The following is a 16,863-nucleotide window of genomic DNA, read 5'->3' as shown; positions in this document are numbered from 1 at the left end:
TTGTAGGTTCTACCTTACAACATACAGCTCCTTCAGGTGACTGCTGTTGTGACTTGGTGCTGTATAAATAAAATTGAACTGAATTGAATTCACTAATGTATCAACTACTGTATGTGACAAGTATGTTGACACATGTTGCTGGATATTTTGGGGAACTAGGTTAGTTTGATTCTTGGCTTTAATTCAATCCAATTCAATTCAGTTTTATTTATATTGCACCAAATCACAACAGCAGTTGCCTCAAGGTGCTTTATATTGTAAGATATAATTGTAAGCCCTACAACAATACAGAGAAAACAGAGAAAACCCCAACAATCATTTGACCCCCTATGAGCAAACACGACAGTGGGAAGGAAAAACTTCCTTTTAATCGGAAGAAAACTCCAGCAGAACCAGGCTCAGGGAGGGGCAGTCGCCTTAATAAGATGACTGATTTTTCATGTCTTATATTATTTGATATTAACATAGCTTTGATAAGCTTAGCAGAGCCGGAGCCTAAAGAGCGAGACCAAGAGAGAAAGCTAGCATAGCTCTAGCTAATCTACCTTGTAGCACTTCTAAGGCTTTCTAAATTCGGGCTCTAGCTTTGTATTTAGTATGTTTACACACAAAGAGTGTCTTCTCATTTAACTTTTAGCATCAGAACAGTTTCTCCAGATCTTTACAATCCATGAAAGAACTTGTGGAAACAAATTAAAACAAATTCTGGATCATCAGCTGAATTTTCAGCTAATAATGAAGCTTTAGGCTTCCAACACTTATTACTAATTTAAACACTTACAATCAATCCCCTGACCTTTTTGTACAGTTAACACAAATTTTTCTATGTGTCTGAAGTGAAACCGAAATGGACTGAAGTAGAAAAAGAGCCGATCAAGAACGCTAACTAAGATCATTTTAAACGGTCACTGTGTAACTGCGAGTATCCGTGTGTACCTTGGTGCAGGAGGGGGGGTAATTTAGGTGTAGAATGTCTTCCTCATCACTGGAGCTGACCTAAGAACACAACGGTTAATCATCCACTATCGGGCAGGGACAGGCAGAGTGAGAGAACAAGAGAGGAGCCGGGTGAACAGCTGAATGACACTTTGAGGCATTTGCACTTGTTAAAAGGCAAAAGAAAGAAAGAAGAAAAGAGGAGTCGTACATCAGACAGTTGGAACAAAAGGATATGCTCACCCGAGAGTGGACAACAGAAATCTGCATTTGAAGACGCCTCTTGCTGATTAAGGATTTGAGTTTTACTTCAGTTTTGCCTGCTGTGGTTAAACTCCAGCATTGTGTGTCTGTTTGTGTGCATTTGTGTGTTAGCATGTCCGTTCTGTAAGGACTGTCCTGTTTTTGGATTCGATTGTGAGCGCAAGGGGAGGCCACATGGGGCCCGGGCCTTGTCCGGGATGCCAGCTGCTGCGGTGAAGCCTGCTCTGGACATGGTTGCCGAGGGAGGGGGCGTAGGGGAGCGCGGGGTGTCCCAGTGGGAAGCCTCTGGGCTGGGCCGGCAGAGGCTGCCTCTGCCCTCCCTGAAGGTCCCCAGAGAGCTGCTGCGCAGCTTCCCCCACTCCAAACGGGTTGGATCCTACCTGGTGGGGAAAATGATCAACAAGGGCTCATTTGCCAAAGTGATGGAGGGGCTGCATATCAGCACAGGGGAAAAGGTCAGTGCTTTCTCTCCAATTTGACAATTAGAGAGCAGACATGAAGTGACATGTCACTGACTGGTGGGGTGGCACACTGGCAAAGAAAAAGATCACACACATACAAGATTATGATTACATGCTTACAACTAGTGCCTTGTAACTGATAATTATACACTCTTGGGTTTAAAGAACGTAGTAGTCTGTTATTATTCTTGTTATGTGCACAGAACTCAGTCAGATTCATCCATAACTGCTTATTTCATGACTATGAGGGGTTTTACAAGACAACATTTGCTCAGCAGATTTAAGAGGTCTGAAATGCATCTGTTTCTGTGCAATATGTCTGTCGTTGGTTCCTTTAAAAAGTGCAGACTGATGTTAGAATCGGCGCTCTTTCAGATTAACAAAAAACATGAATTTGCATCTTTGTAAGTACTCTGTGTCTTCCACATCTATTTTTGGTGATATGGCAATCCATCTGCACTCACTGTGCAGGCGAGACTGTGCATGTGTTTCATTAATGTGTTTGTGTGTATCCATAAGTGTAACTTTCACCGGTCACCGAGTCGCTGACCCTGGCAATGTACCTGACCTGGTTGCCTTAGCGATGGCCAAACTCATCTGGGGGGTTGTTGTTCCTCTTAACCCAGTTTACCCTCTGCAGGTAGATACTGTGTTAAGGTGAAAACTGTAAACCTGCAAGCATCCACTGCTGGGGGCCTTTGGATTTCTCTGGAAATGTTTTGTTGACCTAAGCCAGAAATGTTACATGTTTATGACACAGAAACTCACGCATGCAGTAAGACACAGATTTGGTAATAAAATGAGCCCTTTTGATCTTAACTGCTATTTAAACCAACGGTGCTACGTGTCCAAGATGCCAAGATGCATCATTTTTTAATAAATAAAACATTTACTTTGTTTGTCTTTGCAGACTATTTTGGTTGTTTCGTTTTCAAATTTTCTTTTTAGTTCACTTTCAAAAGTTTTTCTTTTTTATAAAAAGAAAGAGTGCAGGATATTGTTTCACTTAGTTGTGTTTTTTATTTTTGGGGGAGGAGGGTATTATTTTATTTCATTTTAATTTTGATATTCAGTTTTAGTCCATTTTAAATGTGCTTGTTTGCCACGATCGTTATTCTGAGGAAAAATAGTTGTACCGAGCACAAATGCTGTTGTTACCAAATATTTAAATATTTTTTCTCATTTCCAACTTAGTGTTGTTGTTTCACCCTATTAAAGTAGTTTTATATGAGTCACAGTTTACAATAATCCTTATTAATCTTACAATGAGTCTACGTGTAGCTTTCCCTTCATTCTCCCTTTAGGCCAATTCTTTTCTGTTTGGCTGCTTCTTATACTGAACAGCAGGTGGGTGGAGCTGCAGTGCTCACAGCCAGTTCCTGAGATCACCATATTAAGGATATTCTCTCTCTGGCATCATACTAAGTGGCAAAAATCTAAACTCGAGCGTTCAGAGCAGTCCGTATCCTGAGCTTTTGAAGGGTTCATGACTATAGGCCGTTGGCTCAAACCTCTGGATGAGTGGAGAAAATGCAGACACAAAAAGTGACAGACCTACGCACCCTACTTCCTTAAAATAAGCCTCTGAAATTTCAACCTAAGTGTGTTACATGTTGGTCATAATAAATATCAGGTTTTCTTACAGTCACCTGTGAACATTTTAATCTATTTTCTATATAAAGCAAAGTGTCTTTGTGTAAATTTCTGTTGATTTCTGGCAAAAACAACAAAACAAAAGAATGTGCATGTGTGCATGTTTGTTCTCAGGTAGCCATTAAGGTGATAGACAAAAAAAAAGCACGACAGGACTCCTATGTACAGAAGAACATGAAGAGGGAGCCTCGCATTCATCAGATGGTGCGACACCCTCATATTGTAGTTCTGCTGGAGGTAAAGACATGAAAATAAAAAATCACAACAACAACAACAACAAGTACATATTCACCCATCAACCATTAACATCATCAGAAATACACATACATGAATCCAGAGACATATTTCTATCTCAGTGGTAGATGTTGATTGCAGACAGTAATTGAAAGGTTATTTTATATCTGCTGTGAACCACATATGAATAATCCTGTGCGTCAGACTCTGGAGACTGAGAACAGTTACTACATGGTTATGGAGCTCTGTGCTGGAGGAGACCTGATGGACAGGATCTGTGAGAGGAAGAGGCTGGAGGAGCGGGAGGTGCGGCGCTACACCCGACAGATCCTCTCTGCTGTGGAACACCTGCACAAACACGGCATCGTGCACAGGTCGCTACACGCACGCACGCACGCACGCACGCACGCACGCACGCACGCACGCACGCACACACACACACACACACACGGGAGGAGCATGTATGCCTTCGAGGCAGATCTCATCTACAATTTTAGAAGGCTTCTGACTCTGCTCCATGTCTTTATCTAGTCTTCATAGTAAATAGGTGGATTTACTCCATTGCATCGTTCACAGTTCACTCATTTGCATAGAGAAAAGATCAAATGCTTTTTGAACAGTTGTCAAATTGTTATATTACTACAATCGGCTTTAAGTCTCTCATCGAGTAAAACTGATGTCAAAGCAATACAACAGATGTTATTTAGAGCTTCTAAACATGCTGCAAATGGTATCTCTTTATACTAAAATGCAACCGATGATGTAATGATGATGATACTAATGAAAATGATGATGATGATGAACAATCAACAGCTTAGCTGGTGATCAAATAATGAAAAATCTCCTTCTATCTCTCTGACTGTGAACACAGTAGGTCCAGGTCACCTGCTATATAAATATATATGCAAAACATGGAACAGGAACCTCCCTGTGATTAGGAAAATGATTGCACAAAATGTTTTCACATTCTACAACCAGTTACAAGCAGTTGCAACAACAAACTGGTTGCAACCAGTGTTGATCGCACAGCGACTGCACAGGTCACCTGCTGGGAGGCAACCTGTCTCTAAAGAATTGTCTAACTTGGAGTGACTGCAGTCACTCTCAGATAGGTTGGCACAGGTTTGCAAATAACTGTTGCCTAATTTATTAATGCAGACAATTCCCAATATGTTCCCAATAACTTGCCTGTCTGCTCTTTACATTAGGGAACTCAGATCATCTGGTTGCCAGCTGTATTCTACTCTGTGCTCTACTCCCAATAAAAGCAAGGTTGCTGTACATGTACCTCATTTAGCATTTAAATCACAGTCCTGCAGCAACTGTGTATCTACTTGTGGAGGAAATTCTGAACTTCCCTTTCAGATTACTGAGTTTCTGGCTGGAATTTGAATTTCTGTGTAGATGGCAACAGGTTTGCAATGTTCACAGATTTATCACAGATTGGATGTAATCACTCAGTCACCTGATAGCAGACTGATGCTATCTTATGACCGTTTAATCAGTGTCTTGTCACACTGAAGCCACTTTAAGGATGGCAGCTGCCTGCAAGTGGTGTTAAATATTTGTTGATGAGGGAGAGCCAGTCAGAGGAAAGTTGGTTTTAAAGGAGATAAAATGGCCTGTGTCAGGTGGACAGTGAACTGATGGGGCTGTATAAAGACCCATTATAGAATAAATATGGATTATTTTAAACTGTGAATCATGCAAAGCTGCTCTAGTAGAGCCCGCCAATAAAATAAAGGGGGCGGAAATTACTGTAGTAAGTCCACTTTAACATTTTAACTCATACCTGGTTTTGTGCCCGACTCCAACTAAAGCTCAGAATCATAGAAAGAAAAGAAAAGAAAGCTTTTGGGCAACCAGCTGTGAGGCCACAGTGACCCCCAAACCTGATCACTTTTGAGTACATTTAGAATTTAGTGCCAAATTTGAATCTCATATGGCCTTTGACATGTGATCTCCTAAAGCATGTTTGATAGGCGAGTAGAAAATCCTACCAATCGAAAATTACTAAGAAAATATTCTTGTTGAGCCGATTGGTCAAAGATATTTATTTTTAAAAAGGTGGAAAAAAAGAGAGAGAATTAAAAAACGGATCAAAACAAAAAGTTGTTTATATGGTTCAAAGCTTTATGATTCATACACACATCTTGAAAAAGCATGCATATACACGCAGAAAGAAGTTTGCAGGACATTAACAGCCTACAGAGGAGGAAGTGCTGGGCACAGCGCGGTGTGGGAGATGAGAGTTTTATTTTAGTGGTATTTAAGTACGTGTAGGTGTTAGAGACTCAATAGTCTCTCACACACACACTTGCAAAACAGCCGCACACATTATGCACAGCTCTGCGCTTTGGTTTAAGACCTTGGCTCCTCTGAAGGTGGGAATGTGATTACCAGGCAATGACCTCATCATCCTGCGCCGGCGCCATGATTCACACATCATCACAACATCATGGACTTCCTCTCTAATGAAGTCCCTCAACGACGTCGCTCTCAACCCTTCAATGGCACCTCTTTCTGTCACACACACCCACGCGCTCACCTACACGCACGCACTCGCTCACGCGCGCGCGCGCACACACACTGCACCACAATGCCACACAGAGATGATTAAACTGGAAATAAATGGAAATTTTGCACTTAAACGCACCTCCTGCCACCCACGTTCAATAGGTTCACCGCATACATTTTCTCCTTTATGACAATGTCTGCTCTCGCTCTCTCTTGCTCTTTTTTCTCTCTTTCTTCCTCTGCCTCTCTTTGAACTTGTCTCGGGTTGTGTGAGCAGGGTTTTCTGGATTTTTGGTTAGATGAAGGCAGATGAAAGGAGCATGGCGGATTCCCAGGCTGTAGTTTATAGGGGCTCTCTCGCTCCTGACCGCAGATTTTCATTTAGCTTGGTAGTTTTAGTGCATTCAGTGTGGTTGGTGGTGAGGCTGGGGTACTTTCAGGGGAATGAAGCAACTTTTTCAGGTGAACAGAGATATGGTATTTTGGTAAAGAATAAGAGATAAGTCAGAAAAAGGTGACGTGAATTGATTTGAAAATCGAGTGCAGGCTTTTAAGTTTGGGTGATTAGCTTCTTTTCTAAAACATAATCACCAGAGGAGATTATTCTGACAAAAACTCTCTTTTTGAGGATTTTTTCCAAAAGCTTGAGCTCTACCCAAACCCAAATTTAGCGTTTGGGTTATTCCTTTTGCTTCTGTGGGTCCAGTCTGATCCCATCTCATCTGGTCATCTATAAATACACAGAAAAAGCTTAGTGTTGGAGTTCTGAGCAACCACCATGATGTCTGTCAAGTAAATTGCCCCAGAACACTCATCAGCACTGTGTGGAGAAAAATAACTAGAAATTCCTGTAGGATTAAGGACAGAGCCTTATAAAAATGCTACTATGAACCACATTCTTCCTTTGAGACCTAACCGATTTGTCTCTTATTTTCCTTCTCCCCTATTTTCAGAGATTTAAAGATCGAAAACTTCCTTCTGGATGAACACAACAATATAAAGATTGTGGGTATGTTGTAGTTTCGTCACTAACATACTGATTTCAATTATTTACGCTAAACTGTTTTAGCTATCTAAAATTTCTGAAAAGAACTTTGCTGTAAGATGATGATTTCTCCCACAGACTTTGGCCTGAGTAACACCCTGAAGACTGACTCTTTATCTCTGGAGCTCCTCAGCACCCAGTGCGGAAGTCCAGCCTACGCCGCCCCGGAGCTCCTCGCTCACAGGAAGTATGGACCCAAAGTGGATGTGTGGTCTGTGTAAGTGAGAAAGTCTCAGTGTGTCTATCAGAGAAACTCTCTGCTTGGATATTGAACACATTTTTCTATAGTGTTGTAACCGATTATGTAATGATTTTCTCAGTATTTTTCATGTAAATGTGTCGACCGCCTCCTCACATTTTCCCGTTGTGTGTATCTACAGAGGCGTGAGCATGTTTGCAATGCTGACAGGAACTCTGCCCTTCACTGTTGAGCCGTTCAACATCAAACAGCTGCACCAGAAGATGGTCAACGGGGAGATCAGCAGCATCCCCGGTGACATCAGCAAAGGTACCTATCAGAGTGACAGAAACAAAGCTTCTATCATTACCGTATTTAAACAGAATGCAATCATTTGAAAATCTCATAAACCAAAACTTTATTCACAGTAGGACAAAAAAAATGGGACGGGGTTATGTTTACCGCTGGTTAGCACCCCCTCGTCTTTTAACTACATAAATGTCTGGGAACTGAGGAGAGCTGCTGTTGAACTTTCAGGAGAAGAACGTTGCCTCATTCATGACTGAAATAGGATTGTAGGCTCTGAGCAGTCCTGGGTCTTCTTTGCCATATTTTAGATTTCATAATGTGCTAAATATTTTCACCTGGATTGCAGACAGGTCAGTTCAGCGCCCGGGCTCTTACTACGAAGCCATGTTGTTGGCATAGATGCAGTATGTAGTTTAGTGTTGTCTGGCTGAAATATGCAAGGTTTTTTTTTCGTGAAAACGATGTCATCTGGATGCTCTTAAACCTGCGTATACATCTTTCAGCATTGATCATGCCCAATTCAATTCAATTTTATTTATATAGCGCCAAATCACAACAAAAGTCGCCTCAAGGCGCTTCATCCCACAGGCATTGATTGACATCCATATTATCAGAGATCCAGGATTTCAACTGAGTGCTGATTACAAGCTAGATGACTCCTTTACTCATTGCGCTAAGGTGTGCGCTGTCCATGATTTCCAAAAAATTATTTCAAATTTCAACAGGTTTCCACTTTGTCTTTGTCCATTCTAAATCTTTGCATGATAGAGATTTTACCTGCATTTGTGGATGACATGGTGAACTGTGTTAACACACTTGATTTCCGGAAGCGTTGATGAGCCCGTGCATTGATGTCCAAGATAGAATTGTGCCCATCTTTAATGCAGCGCCACCTGAGAAGCCCAAAGATCACAGCCATCCAGGACTAATTTTCAGACTTGTCCCTTGCACACAGAGATTCCTCCAGATTTGCTGAATCTTTTGATGATGACATTTACTGCGAATGATGAGGAATTCAAAATCTTCAGTTTCTAGTGAAATTGTTTTGAAACTGTTTCCCAATTTGCAGACACAGTTTTTTGCAGATTGGTGAACCTCTGCCATGATTATTGGGCTTATACTATTAAAAAGCCACTGGGTTAAGTGTAGTTCTGAAGTTGAGTCTTGGAGAATGAAGCGAATGAGAATAAGTGAGTAGACTTAGACATACCAAAGAAATGCCAGATTATATTATGAGCTGATGTAGCTGAAAGTGTTTATTCATTCTGAAACCAATATAAAAACAAGTCTACATGATGATACTTATTAAACCTTTATGGAAGTCGTGTTTTTGCCTTTAGACGTGTCGTAGCATAATAAATCGGAGGAAAGAAACGTTTTACAAACTGCTTACCTCTACCACTTGTCTTCTGCCAAGTCCACAGCAGCCTCAGTGTCCTGTTTCTCTCTACTTTATTTTGGTCTCTCTCTTACACATAGTCCCATCATTACGCTCAGTCATGGCGCCATGTCACCGCAAACAAACATAGCTCCTGTTACTGTGGGGAAAACCAGCACAGCTCCGAGGCTCTGAAACTGTGACGAGATCAGATTAGTGGCTGTACCGCTGCCATGGCCGGGCGTCTGAGACATTCACATTAACTTTTAGACTTTATTCTGCCTCCTAATGGGGCTGTGTGCTTCTAGAGTTTTTAAATTATGCATGAAACCGATTCTTTTTCTCTTCAGCCATGGTAATTCATGAACTTCATGATTTGGTGAAGACTGGCCCGTTTCTTAGCTTACGTGCTTGTCTGGCTTGTTTCTGTGATATCCTTTAAATTATATATCTTTGCTTTCTAGGATTTTCTTTCTAGGCTTCTCTACTTTCATCTTAAGTATATTTTTTTCTTTCATCTGTACCAGTTTGCCAGTTTATGTGTTTGTTGTCTGGAGGAATGACGATTCCACAGGTTCACTGATTAAAATTCATCAATCGTGTGTCTTCCTTTGATCTGTTACAAACAAATTGAGTTGTCCCTGGCTGAGACAGGCGTCTGGCTCTGAACCAAAAGCGAACTGATAGCAGTAAAGTGAACAGAGCAGTCTTGGCTGATGTGTCGTTGAATGTGGCAGCCATCCCGCTTGAACCCATCTGCTCTTTTACACTGTGAAACGTATCTGGAATCCCCATCTGGACTCAAACTATCATCCATGCTTGGCTGCCACAGAACAGCTCTCTGTCACAGGCTGACAGGCTGAATTGGTTCTCCTGAAGGGAAACCCTGCCTCTCTCCTCGCTGTCTGATACAGTTTCACAAGTCACAAAGAGCGAGCAAATTAAGTCGTCAGTACTCTAAGTATGTATCACTTATAAGGTTGCAACAGCAGTGGAAAAGATGGTTCTCGGCCCTGGGCTCATCTGTGATGAGATGTTTATCAAACAGTAACCACAATCCTGCCTGTGATTAACGACCAGCTGATGCACACTGGCTACACAGGTCCTCTCATTTCTATGTCTAATGCTGCTCTTTTCTCTTGACCACAAAGCAGAAAAAAGGACATTTTAACAGTTATCACCTCCTTCATGAGAATCTACCCATGACCTTCCTTTAACAGCTCTTTTAGTTCAGTTCATTGATCCACTATTGATCTACTGGACATTTTCAGAGTAAGGAGAGTGGCTATACTGGACAAATCTATCTATCTCTCTATCTGTCTGTCTGATGCATTAATGGGAAGTTAGAAAATGCTTGTAAATTTCTTCGGCTTTCTGAAAATGGGCAATAAAAAACTCAACCAAATATAGAAATCGCCTGTTTTAAAAAGATTCATCTTTGCAGGTGCTGTGTCATTTGTGTTGTCTCTCCTGGAGCCCGACCCAGCAAAGAGACCCAGCGTTAGAGCTGCCATGGAGGAGAGATGGATAAATGAGGGCTATTCCAAAAAAGCTCTGCACACTCTCTCTCATAAAAACAGGTACAAACACACCTTAACGCATGTGGTGCACATCCAATTCATCAATATACACAAAAGACAATGGTAATGTGTTTGCAAAAAGTGGAACCCTTCTTGTAACGATTGAAATGATTTATACCGTTATTATACTGTAACATAAGAATGTGCATCTGTTCCATGAGAGAAAAGGAGGACACAAAGCCTCTCCTCAGGGAAAGTTCTGCAGCAAACATTACAGTGTGGGTAAAAGAACCAAGAGGGAAATCACTGCGTGTCTGAGAACAAAATGAACATTTTTGTGGTCTGCAGTGTAACAGCTTTGTGTATTATAGCACAACTAAAAAGCTTTTATCACTTTACGCAGAATGGAAATGCAATCATGTATGGCTCCTGCTGGAAATAATGCGTTTTCCGAAATCCGCAGGAATGATGCCACAGTCTGTGAGCGAGAGCCGTTGCAGCCCTGCTCCAAAAATCCTTCAGCTCCAAGTCTTTCTTTGCCACACAGGCCTGTTAGAGCCACTTCTTCTTCTTCCTTCTATTTCTCATTTGTGAGCCTTTTCCAAAGCTTTCTCTTGTTTTCCAGGTTGTCTTCAGAGGATCTCAACTCGACCGTGCTAGAATACATGACAGAGACACTGGGATATTCCCTCTCTGAAATCATACACGTGGTCACAACCAACCGACCCTCGGCCCTCACGGCCTCCTATCACCTGCTGCTCAGCCGACTCAACAGGAGTCAGAGAGGAGCCAAAGCCAGCAAGGTATTCCCGTTATAACACACAGATATACACACAAAGGCCTGAAAACATGAAACACAAAAAACCATCAGTACGAGTGATATATTCATGGTTTGGCATCAACAATGATTAATTTGTCAGAAGCTAGAGAATAACGACTGGAGTCTTCCCAGCAAGAATACATGGAAAGAGAGGAATAACAGTGAATCCCAGACTCCACAACAGGTAATGCTGAGGTCGCCCATCTCACTACTATTATTACTCTCCCTGACATATTGGTTCAATCAACAGTCAGATAAAGTTTTGATCCATTTTAAGTATAAACTGAATTTGGGCCACTCATGTGTGCTTACAGTACATAATAAAGGAACATATAAGTCAAAAACAGCCCACACAGAAAAACTGACCATGCATCTCATTCATTTGATTCACATAGACTGTATATAACACGGACATTACCAGCTGGTTTTTGGACCCGTACTAAAGTCTAGAATTAAAATTCAAAATTCTAATTCAAATACAAATTTTATTTGTCACATACACAGTCATACACAGTACGATATGCAGTGAAATGCTTACACAACTGCTCGTGGCCTAAAGAAAAAAAGAAAGGCTATCAATAAGATAGGAAATAAATATGAAAATTAAAAAGGGTAAATTTAACTAGGAAGGAATAAAATAAAATATAAAAATTAAAGTTAAAAATGAAATAACTGCACAACACAAATTAGAATGAAGGGTAAATTTAACTGGGAAAGAATAAGATCAAATATATGAATTAAAGTTGAAAATAAAATAACTGTACAACAAAATACACAATACACAGTATAGAAATATATAAGAATGTATGAAGAAATATAAATATATATATACACAATAACAGCAGCTGTACAAGTATTAACTGGAAATGAAGAATATAATGACCAGTGTTGTGCAATCCACATTATTTAGTGTCTTGTGCAGTGCAAATATGCTTAAAGTGATTATCATTAGAGGATCACATGCTAACATATCTGCTAACACCAACAAGCTTATTTAACAAGCTGCTTCTGTAAACCCCACAGACACAAACAGCTGCTAATTATTGCTGCTTAAAACACAAAATGCAGCCTTTCTCTCACCATCTCTTTTGTACAGACTTCTTCAACGATTGGCTCTACATGAACACATCAAGTCGAATTATATATCTGTTACATAATTGCACTAAAAACTCCAGAAACCACACACGCGTACAATCAAAATCAAAAACTGCAGAGTTGAAACCGGGCAGAAAGATAGAGGCAGCAACCACCTGTCAATCAAAGTAGCCATGTCCTAAATAATGCAATGCTTTTTGCATTGGCTTTAATTTTTTTTAGTTTTTAAGGCAACATTGTGGTACAAACTAGTGTCAGGTAGTGTGTTTCAGTATCATACATGTATTGTTGGTTTTATATTCCTCTTTCATCATCCTGACAACCAATCACTGATCAACCTTCAGAATGAACCAACCAATGAAAAAAGCTTGAAGCAGCTGAGCAAGCCTCTGAGGAACCAACAGGCAAGTGAATTTAAGAGCAGCAGAAAGAGGACTGAGAACCTGCACAGAGAGGGTGACGAGAATCGGTCACCTTCTCCTTCTCTACCCCAGCTTCCTCACTCTGCCTCTCCGTCCTTACCCCCTCATCTCCCCTCTCCTTCCCCTGCACCTCTGTCTGCAGAGGAGAGGGCTACTGATGAGGAGACCTTAGATGCCAGAGAGACACTGTTTGCAGAAGGTGAGGAGGGCATTAAATACAAATGCTGCATGCAGTGACAGTATAATACAATGTCAACTATACTATACTTTTATCTCGTTGTATTTTAGTAACTGTTTTTGGAGACAGGGAACTCGTCCACCTTTCTCCTCCTAAAAACTCCACATCTCAACTCTGTGACTCCGCCCCTTGCCAAGTTCCCTTACCTGCAGAGCCAATCAGAGATACTAGCACGTCAAGACCAGTCCGAAATACGCACCTGCTCAGGACTACTCAGTCAGATGGTGCTGCAGACCCCGTGTCAGACTGCTTCAAAGGCACCCGACGCCAGGAAGATTCTAATCACCTGAGCATCAATGAGCGACTGGAGAAGCTGCAGACGTTTTATTCATCCGAGAAGAACGGCACGTCTCCCAGGACGCTCCTGGACACTGACACGCGCACCACACACTCCTCAGACAGAGGCCACTTGGGTTCTGTTGAGGCGTCACAGACATCGCCCTCTTCCCCCCTCCCACTCCTCAACAACGTGGCGCTTAAAGACGGGCGGGGAAGGAAGATGACATGGGCAGGGCTGACCCGACCCGGGCCCCCGAGACTCCTTGTGAATGGGTCTAAACCTCCTGCTCTCCCCTCACAAAGACAACATACTCTGGTCTTCAAGAACCTCAGGCAGGAGAGGGGAAGGAGGAAAGAGCTGTCTGCAGCACGAGGAGAGAGAGTAGCAGGAGGGATAAATGGAGCCAAGAGGAACTCAATTCAGTTGCGCTCGTCTCTCCAGCGTCGCGTGGCAGACCTGAACCTTCCACTGCTTTCTGCAGGCCTGCAGGGGAAACCTGACAGGAAGAGTCAGCTACACAGCATGGACTACTGACACAAAGATGACAGGATCTGATAGTATTTCAGGGACAGTAACTAAAGAAGTATTCAGTAAATACTGGTGTCAACAGAAATAATAGCGAGCAACAGTTATTTGGAACAGATTTAAATGGCAGCTACAGAAAAGTACAATCCTAACGATATTACTTTCTCACTCTGCTGTTCTCTTCATGCCTTTTCTCACCAGCAGGGTCAGTGCTGCAGTGCCAAAGCTTTCAACTCTTAACAATAAGCTAGTCATAGAACTCCAGTGTCCATCAACAAGACTTTGGCTGAGCACCTATCAAGCATGTTGTTCTTGAATTTCGACGTGCTGATCTCCACTGACACAAAGTCAAAGGCAGAATTTAAAATGATGATTTTTTTGCTTTGTTTGTATTCACTCTTATGAAATAGATTTTTGTACTGACAGTGAAAGTAAAAGCAATCCTTGATACTGGTTAATGTTTTTATGTGCTTTCTTTTTCAAAGTTATTGTTGCCATAAGAAAAGAAAAAAACAGTCACACAAAGAATACAAATATTTTTATTTATTTATTTTGTGGTCTGTGTCAGATGTACACTAAACCATTATCATGGTTAAAAGAAGTGATAATATGAAAACATGATGATCATAACAAGAAATATATTATAAATCTAATTTAGGAAATAATCTATCCCTCAGATTCATCTTTAACTCTTCTTACTCCATCTTCTTCCGATTATCCGGCCCCAGGTCGTGCTTTTTTTGGACCAATGTCTCACTTGGTGAGAGGAATAAAAAATGTTTGTGAGCACAAACAAATATCAGTTTGTGACTATTTGATTGACGAATATCTTGCCAATCAAATAGTCAAGCTTGACAAGGGTAGTAGAAAAAAGCACAGGGGTAATACATTGTATATGCAAGTATATGTCTATTATTTTAATAAATTGCTAGTTGGTTCTTAGGCAACATTATAACATCATAACACATCATGCAAGTTTTGCGGTCATAAATTAGACGTTATTGCCATGAAATTAAATGCTATTATAAGGTGCTGTAAGTGCATAATGACTACACAATTTAGTGTATTGTGATATTATCATGTTGCAACATAATGACATCATAATATCTGATCTAGATAAGAACCTTCAGGGGCCTACTGACGCAAAGATGAGAAGACTTGGAAGTGCACCTGTGCGCCATTTTCGGTTGTTCAACTCCTGTATAGTAGGAGTTCACAGACAAACAGAAAGTTTCTGTATTATGGTAAAATTATAGGCACTAAGCACCCATATGATTTACGCCCTGACTAGTATCGGGCTGACAGATGCTAAAGGTTACTGTGCTTTAAAATCATAAAATTTAAGCTCTTACATGACACAAAGTTGTTGTTCTGAATGCACCTTCATATACAGAGCTATCATTAGGGCTGTATCGTCACTGATTCCTAGAATCAATTAGACTCTGATTCACAAGGTTCTGATTTGATCCACGAGTCGATTCAATTTGAATCAGAGAAATTTTGCCTCAGACAGTCAGAAGCATTATAATTCTGATCATTTATCAGTACATATCCATATTTTTATATCTATAAAAAGAAAGCTGACACTTGCGAGACTTTATCAGAGGTGTGAGCATCACAGCAGATGCCTGTGAAGGAGATGAAGGAGATTTTCCCGGCCTGGCTTTTTATAGCAGATAACCTTCAAAATATTCTGCAGTAGAACAAAAACGGAAGAAAACCATGAACCAACATATAAACATTACCTGATGCTGCTGAAGTGAAGCAGAGCAACGTTACAAAGGTTTGATTAGAAACACAGCTAAGCATTTTTCAATTTTGCATCATTTTAAAAAGTTAAAATTTCTTTAGTATTGAACAGCAGACATGAGACTTTCTTCAGGGAAGTCAGTTAAATTTAAGCAAGCAATAATGCAGAAAACAGATTTTTAGATGGGAAACTGTTCTTGAAGTACACTGAAGGGTGCAGGAAGTGTGATTTTATCATGGTGGAAGCAAAACACCAAAAGTCAGAGGGACTTCGTGACGATGTTTATGTGAAGCGAAATCTGAAGCGCAGTTTGGATCGTCTTTGGCTGCTGGTTCAATCAGTTTTGGTTGGAGAGTGATAAAACCTGCAGCTTCAGACTCGAGCACAAAAAAGTCGTAAACACAAAGCGCGAACCCGCCGACGCATCAGAATCAGTGAGCTGTCGGCCCCGACGACGTGTCCGTGTACCTGCCGTCGGGTGAGAAAGCGTCGGGTCCGCGCTTTGTGTTTACGTCTGATTACGTCTGACACCCGATTTAGCTGTTTAGTGGTTGTCGAAATTTAGTGAGGTTTAACCTGAGATTCTCGTGTTTCGGGCAAAATAAATGTATATTTAAAAAGTCAGCAATGTTTTCTCCCCAAATCTCTGGCTTGTGCCACCCCAAGTCTAGGATCTGCGGATCATTAATATTCAGGACAAAGATGTAGAAGAATCTGGTTGCTGCTTGGTGGCTCTCAATAATTCAGGGACCGTCATCTGATACTTTTGTTTGCGAGTGTGTGTATTGGTGAGGTGGATGTTCTGTGTGTGCCCACTATGGACAGATTGAACCCACTGAGCTGGATACATTTCGAACTCCAGTTACCTCTCTGGCTACTTAACAGTGATATGAACCAGTAAGCTCTGATACTGTTATCAGACATGAGCACACATTCAAGCTGTACAATAGTAGAGTAACAGTAAAGCTGCCAAGTAAAGTAAGCCTATGTAAATAAAGGTGCATAACATTGAAAACAAAATATGTTATTTCAGTATAACTCTATAATGAAACTATATTAGCTCTTTGGATTAAATTAACATAAAAAGATCCATAATGCTTGTTTTGGATGCTGGAAATGTTGGTGTGAGTAAACAAGCATTAGTAACCCTCACCCGTTTAGAAATGACTTCAGTCACACTGATTCTGAATAAACCATGCGCACAACAATTTGGATGAACGTGGTATGGAAATTCAATT

The 16,863-nt window shown here is 41.0% G+C and overlaps 1 protein-coding gene across 1 annotated transcript; it reads left to right on the top strand.

The window, feature by feature from the left end:
• The first annotated feature begins 1,060 nt into the window (after positions 1-1,060).
• On the top strand, positions 1,061-14,322 carry LOC308397230 (hormonally up-regulated neu tumor-associated kinase). Its single transcript, XM_080883031.1, has 11 exons — positions 1,061-1,655; positions 3,429-3,551; positions 3,753-3,922; positions 7,019-7,074; positions 7,189-7,327; positions 7,491-7,618; positions 10,420-10,555; positions 11,121-11,298; positions 11,416-11,499; positions 12,755-13,031; positions 13,121-14,322. The coding sequence occupies exons 1-11, from the start codon at positions 1,398-1,400 to the stop codon at positions 13,882-13,884; spliced, it is 2,313 nt and encodes a 770-aa protein (XP_080739157.1). The 5' UTR covers positions 1,061-1,397; the 3' UTR covers positions 13,885-14,322.
• The last annotated feature ends 2,541 nt before the right edge of the window (positions 14,323-16,863 follow it).

This window comes from Rhamphochromis sp. 'chilingali' (assembly GCF_963969265.1).
Source record: "Rhamphochromis sp. 'chilingali' genome assembly, chromosome: 5".
NCBI lineage: Eukaryota > Metazoa > Chordata > Actinopteri > Cichliformes > Cichlidae > Rhamphochromis > Rhamphochromis sp. 'chilingali'.
Note: the sequence above shows the minus strand (reverse complement) of the source record. Positions and strands in the feature narration are given on the sequence as shown.